An 11,665-nucleotide genomic window follows, 5' to 3' on the forward strand; every position below is an offset into this window, starting at 1 on the left:
ATTCTAGAGATTAGTGATTACAGAATTTTAGTTGCATATACTGGCATTTGTAAGAGTCATGAGTTTAACATTGTATTTCTTTCTTGGAAAGATCTGTTGCTGTTAAAGATGCAGTTCCAACCCTTTGTGAAGCTTCCAGAAGACAAGCAAGGAGCTTTAAATAAAATATTTTATGAGCTCTTGCATCATGAAGAAATTGTGATTGCACTGGAGGAGGTGGTAAGATGATGGAACTTTTTTTTTTTCTAAAAATAATAGAGCTAACACGTCCCTCTATTCAAACACTACTTTTATAAGTATTCTTTAACAAGTTTTGTTGACTTCAGTGGGAGGAAGATCAGGGTTTGTTTCTCTGTCTAGTTTAAAATGTGAGAACCTAATAATGTATCTTTTTTTTTCCTCTTTCCAGTTAGATAGTATTTTCACAGGAGAAGAGCCGGATTTTACAGATCTGAAGGAGTTGAAACCTCCACAGCAGCAAAACATAACCGACTTCTTGCAGCTGGTCGGGTACAGTTTACAGAATGAGCTGTTGCAGAAAGACCAGTTTCATTATAAGGGCCTCTTCTCAGCTGCTCACATCCTGATCAGTGCAGTGGCAGGTACAATGGAGATAACTGCAGCTTTCCCACTGAAAAACTCCTCTTTTGTGTACAGCATGAATTTTTATTTTGTAGGTAAATTGCAACAGCTGGGTAGCTTCAGTACATGTAGTGATTTCTGTTTCAGTTTTATGGGGCTAGGGTGGATAGAGAAGAAAGCACTTTGTGGTTCAGGCTAAGAATTAAATTCAAACCCTTTTCACTACATATTTTACAAGTAAAATTTAACGTTCCCTGGAAATCATTTGATTTGAGCTTCCATTGAAGCCAGACCTTTTCACTCAGTTTTGTAAATGATTTACTGTTCTTGTGCATCCGAATCCTTCATATCTAGTGTCTCAGGGTTGCACTATAGGTGCTGGCTTCCTTGTATTTGCTGAATATGTGGCTTATGTTGAAGTACAAACCATATTTAGCAAAAATACTTTAATATGTAGATCTGTAATTAGAGGGTTTTTATGCTGCCACAGAAAAAGGAAATTAAACATAAATGTAAATGAATGCCACCCTCACAATGAAATTGGCACTACAGTGTTAATTAAAAGCCACCTGCAAATCCAACTTTCTTTCTCATAAAAATCTTCGTTCCATTAAGTCAGGTGTTGAGAGGAAGTGAATTGTGATATTGGGTAACCATGTAGCACTGTACAGTGGAAGGTCAGTTTATATGCAAATACATAGCACCAGTTTATGAAAGATAAGAGACCTTTTGAAAGCATGACCCAGTGCAGAGATTCAAAAGCAATTGAACAAAACAGACCTGTTGATGTACTGATACTTTTTATAGTCTGACAAGTAATGTACAGTTCATCGGATGTAACCTGGCTCTGGACATAATATCTAGATCTGACATTCATGTATACCTGAAGCAGTATCCGTAACCAGAAAGCTGCTTTGTAGCTGTTTTCCACTGGGAATTATAACGATATGGATTATACAGCGTGTCTCTCATATTAATGTTGGGGCAAAGACCCTGTCTTCCTTTAAGCCCAAATCCTCTGTCCAGCACCCGGACCTAATACCATGCCTGGCACTAGGATAGGCAGGAGACAAGGAGAGAGAAATTCTCCCACCCATGCTGGAAAGCTGCCTTTACCACCCAAAGGCTTACATGGCCCTCCTAGCTCCACCCCCTGCCAACCTACTTGCACCGCCCGATATGCTGCTGCTAGGTTCACGCAGAGCAGGACTCCGCAACACACGGAGAGTATACACGCTTAGTGCAGCTCCTAGCATCCGTTTCCTCCCCCACGTAGACTTAAAGGCTGTAAGGCCAGAAGGGGCCATCACGATCATCTAGTCCAGGGGCTGGCAAACTTTTTGGCCTGAGGGCCGCATCGGGTTTCCAAAATTGTACGGAGGGCTGTTTTAGGGGAGGCGGCGTGTCCCCAAACAGCACACGCCCTGCCCCCCCCACAACTCCCCTGACCTTTATCCAAACCCCTCCCTCCCCCCCCCCCCCCAACCATGCTGCCTGGAGCACTGGTGGCTGGGAATGCTACAGCTGCACTCCCATGCACCACAGAGCACCGGGTCAGGCCGGGCTCTGCAGCTGCACTGCCCCAGGAGCTCATAGCCCCCCCCACTGCCCAGAGCACTGTGCTGGCGGTGCAGTGAGCTGGGGCTGCAGGGGAGGGGGAACAGTGGGGGAAGGGCTGGGGGCTAGCCTCCCAGGCCAGGAGCTCAGGGGCTGGGCTGGAGGATCCCGCAGGCCATAGTTTGCCCACCTCTGATCTATGGCCTGGAACGTGCAGGGGGTCAGACTAGAACCTCGCCTGCCCACCCGCTCCTATAATAGAATCATAACCTCTGAGTTACTGAAATCCTCAAATTATGATTTCAAGACTTCAAGTTACAGAGAATCCACCATTTGCACTAGTTGAGACCTGCAAGTGACCTGTGACCCATGCTGCAGAGGAAGGTGGGGGGGGGGGGCAAAAAACCCAGGGTCTCTGCCAATTGGACCTGGGGAAAAATTCCTTCCTGACCCCAAATATGGCGATCAGTTAGACCCTGCGTATGTTAGCAAGAATTTTATGTAGTAAGTCCAAGCCCTCCCCATCTAGTGTCCCATCACTGGCCATTGGAGATATTTGCTGCTAGCAGTCGCAGATCAGCTACATGCCACTGTAGGCAGTCCCATCATAACAACCCCTTCGTAAACTTATCAAGCTCAGTCTTGAAGCCAGTTAGGTTTTTTGCCCCCATTGCTCCGCTTGGAAGGCGGCTTCTGCTGCCTGGAGAGCTTGTACACACACAAGGAAGGGGCTAGATTTGGCTCTTATGGATGTGCAGCACAAAGCACACTGACAGTGCTCAATAAAACACACAATAGTCTTCAGTGGTGGGTTTGTGTTGGTCTCCAGAGCACTTTATACTAATCAGGACAGCACTGAAGAGAAGCAGTGGGGCTGTCACTGCCCAGCAATGGAATTTCATAACTGTGTGTGTGTGTAGGCTTAGCTTGTTCATATACATCCCTACAGGCTATTTTTTAGCAACCAGCCTGCTTCAGAGATCATGGAAACTTAACTCTTCTTCTTCTATCTCCTTCCACAGAATTGTCTGACTACACACTGGCTCTGCTGCGTGCTTGCTGTGATATACAAATAGTCCCTATCCTGTGTTGTTTGGTAAGTAATCCAAAAGGGAGTGGACTGCCTTAGTGTTCAGAGGTCAGTCCTAGTGACTGTAAGGAGTCTGTAGGCTCTGGCTGATTGTATCTGTCATTAAATAAAGGAGAGGTCAGAATATGCTTCAAGTTACATCAGTAGGCATTGATTAAGCCTAGTCACCATCTGGTCCAGTGTTTTAAAATGACAAACAGTGCAGCTAGTTTAAACCAAAACTGGATTTCTTCCTTCTGACATGTTGTGGCATGTAGAAAACTAAATGAAATGTGAAGCAAGAGAAAATAGGAACTTTGGTTCAAGTGTCAAAGGTCACAATTTTATTTTACTAAACATCTAATTAGACCACTTCATAAACCAAAAACCTGCAGTGGGCATCAGAGGCAGGTGAGGTAGGAATTGCATTGTGAAAACAGTAATATGTAGGCAGTGATAGGTTTGAAGTGCAGAAACTCTGAGCCTGCCTGTTACAATACTTTGTTAGAGGTTGTGAGGAGAGGGGTGGGAGTTCTCAGTTGCTCTAGGTTCTGTTGGGTTCAGTGACCAAACTTTGGTAGGGAGCTATAGGCAGGCTTGTGAAGAACAAGGATCAGAGTGGAAAGTCAGCTAAGGGAAGAGGAGCTGAACTTGCCATCTGGAAGCAGAATGACTGGTGTCGGGGAGGGATCAGAGGCCTGCAGAGGAAGGATAGGTAGCTGAGGTTGTAGGATAGGCTGGAGTGCTCTTGGCCATGGACCACTCTGTCCCACTACACAACCATGCATGTAGGAACCCTGAGCTTTGAACTTCTTTGGAAGTCCTCTGGCTAGCTGAAACTGTCACAACGCCCCCTCGATTGCTGGTCCAGGGGCTTACGTTGATAGTGGCCAGAAAAGATGTGGGTCTCATCCTTTCTATCTATCGGAGCAATGGCAGTCTCTATAGGGCACTGGGGGCTAAGGATTACATATGGAAATAGTAGCCCCCACAGTGAGGACCTGAGCAAGAGGCTTCACTCAGCTGCTTTGAGGAAAAGGATTGCAGTTAAAGCATCACTTTCCTTTGACACCAAGCCCCTACTTTAAGTGAGTGTTGGGGCAAAACGAGCGCCTCCATTGTCGGTGCCAGTCTGAGATATCTTGGGCCTGATTTTTTTAGATTTGCCAAGCACCCCAAACTCCCAAGGAAGTCACCAGGAGCAGCAGGGTGTCAGCTCCTTTGAAAGCCAGGCTCATGTTGTCTCAAATGGGACACCAAAAACGGAGGCATCTAAAATTAGTGGACGCTTTTGAGAATGTCTGTGTGAGCTTAAGTCTCGATTCAGTCTGAATGGAATCACACTTGTTAATCTTTACTCTACCTAAATGTATCTTTTGGCAGCAAGACAATATATTTTCTCGTTTTTCCAGAACCTGAGTCCCCTGAGTTTTACTGCAGAGAGCAAAGATCTATGATGTCAGAAACTGTACTCTATGAAAATAGCTTTAACCTCTTTCTGTCTATATAAACACAGCCTAATGTCGCTTCAGCTGATGGCACTTTGACACTGAGAGATCCTGCCCTGGCCCCCCTGACTGACACAGGAAGATTTCACATAGTGCAAAGGCTGTTTGCCCTGTCAAACATCAACCTTGAAATGATGGAGTCTTCAATGAAAGCTGTAACCATGAAAGAACCTAGCTTTTTCCCATTCATTCTTTATATTGCCTTGTATGGATTTTATGCCTTAGGTGGGACCATCTGAGGAAAAAAGAAAAACCTAGAATAATAGCTGAACATACTGCACTAATAAATGCCAGATCTGCCGTGCTATAGAACCCTGCAAATTTTGCACTCATGTGCCTGGGAGACAACTGCAAATCACTGAATTTTGTAACCAAGTGGGTGAGTAAATGAACATGAAAAATACAAGGGCACTGCATCCCAGCATGGTCATTGTTCATTTAGGGCCTGGGCCTGCAGAGTGCCCTCAAGTGCTACTCAACTCGGCACCTTGCAAAATCAGGCGTTTATTTTGTCAGTAGTAGTTTAGATTGATTTATGGCAATACTCCACAGTATAGCAAATACTTCATGTCTCTCATTTACTTTCCTAAAACTAATCAAATTAGTGATTAGACCTCACTACAGCATCTTTACCGATCACTTTTTTGTGCAAGTTTCAGCAGCATGCGATGTTTGTTACACCCTAAACTGTCGCTTAAAAATGTAATGATTCCTTTGGAGGTGTATGTATGTACTTCACTCTGGTTCAGTCCAGACAAACACTTGTTCTACCCTTCTGACCTCTTCAGTGTGGTGATTTTTTAATAAAAGTAAAGTATTTGTTCTCAGTGCATTACTTTGCTATCTGTCCTCTTTAATCCTAATTGGGGTGTTTTCTTCCTCGTATGAATGGTGATAAAATATCACTGCTCTAAAAATAAAATATCACTGCTCTAAAAATACAGTGCAAATAATTGTAAATGTTGGTTTGGGAAGATTTCAGTTAAAAGACTGAGGGTCATGTTCTTATACTGCATGTAGTGGATCGTAAAGTGAACAAAGGCAGCATTGTGGAAGTGTGCCTAGGCGGGAAGAATGGTTCAGTATCTAGGGTGCTAACCTGGGATTAAGGAGATTGGGGTTCAATTCCCTGCTCCCTTCCTCTGTGATTTTAAACATGTCATTTAGGGCCAGATTATCAAAGATATTTAGGTGACTAAAAGTACAGATTGACACCAAGGGATTTACAAGCTAAGATTGCAATGGCCGTTAGGGTGCCTAAACTGCTTTGGAGCTTTTGGAAATCCCATTAGGTGCCTATCTGCATCTTTGGGCACCTAAATACCTTTAAAATCTGGTCCCCGGGCTCTAAGCCTCCATTCCCCATCTGTAAAACAGGAGATAATAGCACTGCCTTACCTCACAGGATGCAGGGAGGATACATACATAAAGATTGTGAGGTGCTCAACTTCTATGGTGGCAAAGGCCACATAATTCCTTTACTAGACACTCACTGTCTGTCCGATGAAGTCAGCTCACTTAAGCTTATGCTCAAATTTGTTAGTCTCTAAGGTGCCCCAAGTACTCCTTTTTCTTTTTCCAAATACAGACTAACACAGCTGCTACTCTGAAACCTGACACTGTCTATCGTTTACTGTCGTCATTTGTTAATTTGTAAGTGGGGAAAGTGGAGTCCCTTTGTCTAATAATAATTAACCTACTTTGCTGTTTAACTGCCAACCACTAACTCTTTGAAAGCATTTTCATTGTAACAGTGTAAATTATCAACTGTTTGAATTTAACATTTGATCTGAAAACAGAACCGTAACTTACTTCTCATTTTGTTCCATTGTGTTTATACATTATGGACATAGTCAGTCTCTTAGGCATAATACATCACCCCACACATGAGCAAATTAGAGTCCATGGCACATTTGACTGAAATAATTTTGGGATAAGCCTGCATACAGTATTTTGCTCAAGGACTTCGGTGACAGGGTTAGACTAATGGATTTTTATGAGGGCTGAATCCCCCTTCCCTAGGCTTCAGAGGCTGAGCTGCACTCTGAGCAGTGGATTCAATGCCCTGTCGACACAGCTACTTTTAGTGCAAGGCTTGTTGACCCGGCTGGGTCCAAAATGCTGTGTAGGCATACCCAGAGTAGAATGGCCACAGATCTGCTCCAGAGCGGAAGGAGCTTTCTACCCCTGTCTGTTGGTGAACAGAGGGAAATATGGTTAGAGACTTGCATAAACTTTCTACCCAGAATTCTTCCATTGATGTGTCAGGAGCCACCATACTAGTACACAAACTCAGAATTGCTGGGCTAATGGAACAGAAAGGAGAGTAGGAAAGGGCTTTTACCTTGGAGCAAGGACTATTTCTGTTTTAAGGGTCCTGTATGGTACTGATTACCTGCCACTGCCGGCGTGTGCCTTCTTTGGGAAGACTCTTCAAAGGAAGATGAAACGGGACAACAGCACAGTTGAATGAACTTGTGTGAGGCTCCTCCCATACAGCCCATAAATAAAGCTCAAGTCAATATAGCTAGGGTAGCGGGTGCCATCTTCTGACAGGACCAAGCACAAATTCCCAAAGGGCTGGAGGCAGGCATGCCCACATTCATCTCAGGACTTTGGACAGCTGCTTCTGGGAGCTGCACAAAGCAAGGGCAGGCAGGGAGCCTCCCTTAGCCCCACTATGCTGCTGATCAGACTTTTAATGGCCCAGTCAGCTGTGCTGTCCAGACCCCCCAGGGTCCCTTTCTGGACAAAAACCAGATGCCTGCAACCCTACCTACCTCCAATTGCCCTCCCTTCCAACAGCCCCTCTGCACTGCTTTGACTCCCTCCTCCCAAACCCCCCAGCAGTGGTCTTTTGATATTTCCCCCTATTTACCCCTCAACTACCAGTAGTGCCACTTGAGGCCTCAAGCAGGGGTGAAGGCCACACCATGCAGTTCCTTGCTCCTGGAACAGTTGGATCAGCTCCATGAGCTAGGGCCCCTATAACCTAGGATGTTGTGACAAATCAAGTGGTGGGCTGGAGTCTGGGTGTGGGAGGCCTTACAAGTTGTGATCCTGCAACAAAACCATGACCTGCTTCTGTGCACCACCTTGCTCCCTCCTCACTAGCAGGGTGGACTGGGCCCTTTGCTATGGCTCAATGCTTGGGATCAAGCCATCCTGGCTTTACTCTGCCTTGGGCACTACTGGGAGAGAGTGGTGCAGTTTGGGCTCCTGGGTGGGGCCTGCACAGGGAAAAAGCCTGGTAGAGAAAACACTATTCCCAGGGCACCAGCTCCTCAGTAGTGTCCCTCCCCCACAGTGACAGCTCCTCCTTGCCCCATGGCACCCTCCCCAGATGCAGCACCTGTCTTCTCCACCCACAGCCAGCACCCCCTCCTCCATTGCCCCCCCCCCCCGAGGCAGCTACCCAGCACATCCATGGGCGGCAGGTGAGCTGCTGGCTCAGGGAGGCTAGCCCTGGTCCAGCCCTGCCCCTCCTTCCCCTCCCAGAGTCCAGAGCCACACACAGCCCTAGGGCTGTCAGCCCTGGCCCTCCTTCCCCCCCCCCAAGCATAGGGTGGGCAGCCTCAGCACTGGCAGCCCCCCCAAGGGGCTGGGCGTGGCCCCTGCCACCCTAGTCCCAGCCCCATCACGCTTCCATGAAGACAAGCAACCAGCCTGCCTGGGCTGGGGCCAAGGGGGAAGGGCGGCTTCCGGGCAGAGCATGGGCAGGGTCACACTGGGCTGTTTGGGAAGGCACAGCCTCTTCCAGCCTACGATACATGCCGCCCATGGGCACCTCCTGCCCTAACAAGCAGCATGTGGGCAGCCCCACCCCTGCCAGCCAGCAGCTGCCCAAGCTCCTCTGTCATGTGCTATGGGGTCTAGGAGGAGCCCCACCAGCTAGGCGCCGTACAGCCTCTGAGGTGGCAGCAGCACGAGCAGCTGGGGGATCAACTTTTACTGAGTGAGTTGGGGGAGGGGGCACCACTCTCCAGCTGTGTGTGACACCTGCCAACTACCCCACGCACCACCTCTTCCCCCACCCTGCTCTGCTCTCCCCACCCCCACCCCGAGCCACCATCCTGCCCCTGTGCCACCCAACCCTCATGTGTACCTTCCTCCTTCCATGGGGCCTGCTCCGCTCCCCTAGGGTTGGGAACATCAGGCACATCCCCCCACCCCACCCCCAAACTTGACATGGCCAATGTCCTTCCCCTGCTTGTTCTTCAGGACACCACCCAGGAGGGCCAATGGCCCACCTTCCCAAACTACGATACCATCTCCCCTATAACAAGATGGCGCTAGACACCCTGCTACCTAGATGCAGGCATCCCAGTGGTAGGCCAGCTTGCTACACATGCATGTTGAGGCTCCCACCCAGGGGGCCTGCTGCTGGGGTGTGAGATTTCCACAGGCCCAGCTTGAGCTGGAAGGATGGTGCCAGGCTTCCTCTGGCAGAAGGAACAATAGTGGCCTTGCCTCCTAGGGGCGCCATGAGGCGGGGGAAGGCAGTGCTGGCTCAGTTGAAGGGTGCCATGGGGGGAGAGGGGGGGCAGGGCGTGCTCTGCTGGCTCAGGGTGGGGGGGGGGCTGTGCAGGAAAGAAGGCCTGGCAGTGGCAACACTGCCCAGGCACCACCATCCCCTATGGTACCCTTCTCCAGAGCCAGCACCTCCCCACCCCGCTCAGTGGCACCCCCTGATGGCACTGGGAGGGATGTTGAGAGGGAGGTGCTCGGGGGGTGGGGGGGGCATTGGCTCTGAGTGTGGGCAGTGCCATGGAGGTAGGAGGTAGGAGGTGCTGGCTTTGAGTGGGGGGGGGGTGTGCCATGGGGCAGGGAGGTGCTGGGTGGGCAGTGCCATGGGTGAGGGGGGAAATGCCAAGGAGCTGGCTCTGAGGGTGCCGGTTCGGGGATGGTGGTGCCCACAGTGTTGCCACTGCCAGGCCTATTTTCCTGCACAGGTCCCCAAGCCAGCAGCCCCCTGAATGTCAAAGATGGACATGGGTGAAACACTGGTCACAGTCAGAAGCCCTTGCCGCACCACCGCCACTTCCCTGAAGCCCCCCCCCCCCCAATCACTCACTCTCCCCCACCCTGACTCAAGACTGGAGTAGGGGGTTGGGATGCGAGGGGGGGGGTGAGGGCTCCAGCTGGGAAGATTTGTGTGAAGAGGCTCCACAAGTGCAGGAGGAGTAGAGGTGGGGCTGCTGGGGGCACACATGGGTTATTTGAGAGTGTGGGCGGGGTGTGGTGTGGTGGTTAGAACTGGTGCAGTCATGAGGAGGCAAAGTTGATGGGCTGAAGACTGGGGCACATGTAAGGGCTTGGACACCATTCATGAGGGGCACAGATTTACATGGGGCTTTGTAATTAATTGCTAGGCAAGGAAATGGGCAGATGCAGTGGCAGTGGGGGAGGAGGGCCATGGCCTTCATGGGAATTTTGGGGACACCATCTACAAATTTGTGTCATTTGACCTCAGCTGGGTCTTCCCGTAAGACAGGGGTAGGCAAACCTTTTGGCCCAAGGGCCACATCTGGATATGCAAATTGTATGGTTGGCCATGAATGCTCATGAAATTGGGGGTTGAGGGGGTGAGGGCTCCAGCTAGGGTTGTGGGCTCTGGGGTAGGGCCAGGAATGAATTCAGGGTGCAGGAGGAGGATCAGGGCTGGGGCAAGGGGTTGGGGGGACAAAGGCTCCAGCAGGGGTGTGGGCTCTGGGGTTAAGAAGGGTGGGAGGGGGATCAGGGCTGGGGCAAGGAGTTGGGGCACAGGAGGGGGTCAGAGAGTGCAGGCTTTGGGTGGCACTTACCTCAAGCATCTCCGGGAAGTAGCAGCATGTCCCCCCTCCAGCTCTTACGCAGAAGCGCGGCCAGGTGGCTCTGTGTGCTGCCCCATCCGCAGGCAGGGGCAGCATATGGAGCCCCTTAGCAGCCCCTACATGTAGGAGCTAGAGGGAGGATGTGCCACTGCTTCTGGGAGCTGCACACAGCAAGCCCCCGACCCCACTCCCAAGCAGGAGCTCAAGGGCTGGTTTAAAACATCTGAAGGGCAGGATGTGCCCCCTGGGCCATAGTTTGCCCACCCCGCCATAAGAGCTCCTGCACTGGGGGCAAAACACATTTTTCACTGTGAATTTGAGAGATGTAGTAGCACTGTAATTGTCCCACCCACACTGGGGATGGGCACTAGGAGCTCAAGAGGATAGTGTGTTTCGGTCTAGCATCTTTTAAAAAAAAAAAAAAAAGATTTTGAGGCTAATTTCATAACGCTTCAGAGGGAGAGATCTAATTCCCCCCCCTCCCCTAAGGTTGGAAATACTGCTGTGTCACTGCAGCAGGGCCCCTCCCCTTGTAACTATCCTACCGCCAAGAGGAGACAAGAGCTGCTAGAGCAGTGGAAGGGAGGGGAAGCAGCAGCCATGGGATGACTAGGACCCCCGAGGTGAAAGCTAAGGAAGCAGGAGAAGAGCTGTGCAGCTCATGGCTACCATAACTGCTCCTGCTTTTCCAACTGTCTCTTGACAACTAGTGACAAAGGGGCGACTGCTCCCTGCCTTAATACACATGACATGTGCCTATAGGTAAATGGGTAACAGGTGCCAGTGGCTGGCGCTCATTTAGTCCTGTGCAAAACCGAGGAACAAAACTCATGCACTGAACTTGGCTTCTTCTGTGAAGCCCTCCATCAGTTGCAAAGAAGAGCTCCAAGGGGAAAAGGTCGGGATCTTCCCTGTAGCTCTGCTAGGATATGCCTCAAGGAAAGGTGGAAATGTGCCCGCCCCCCTATTGACTCCCCCTCTTCAGCAGGCACAGCCACCCACTTGAGTGATGGGGAGCCTAGAGCCCCTTCCCTTGTCAGGGATCATTCTGAGGGAAGCAGCTCCAGGAGAAGCAGCAGCAGTGGGATTTTGAAGTCCCTTCTGCTGCCAGCTGTTTCCTTTTACAAGTGCTAGTA

The 11,665-nt window shown here is 49.7% G+C and overlaps 1 protein-coding gene across 4 annotated transcripts in view; it reads left to right on the plus strand.

The window, feature by feature from the left end:
• Positions 1-5,548, plus strand: part of GSDME (gasdermin E) — a 31,489-nt gene extending 25,941 nt beyond the window's left edge. For 3 of the 4 annotated variants that reach the window (XM_048838419.2, XM_048838418.2, XM_048838420.2), the window contains exons 7-10: positions 92-219; positions 410-602; positions 3,162-3,235; positions 4,725-5,548. In XM_048838419.2, coding sequence (XP_048694376.1) covers positions 92-219; positions 410-602; positions 3,162-3,235; positions 4,725-4,955 — 626 coding nt within the window. In that variant the 3' untranslated portion in view covers positions 4,956-5,548. The other variant, XM_048838421.2, reaches the window with a different exon arrangement.
• Positions 5,549-11,665: the final 6,117 nt, after the last annotated feature.

Source organism: Caretta caretta, chromosome 2 (assembly GCF_965140235.1).
Source record: "Caretta caretta isolate rCarCar2 chromosome 2, rCarCar1.hap1, whole genome shotgun sequence".
Lineage (NCBI taxonomy): Eukaryota > Metazoa > Chordata > Testudines > Cheloniidae > Caretta > Caretta caretta.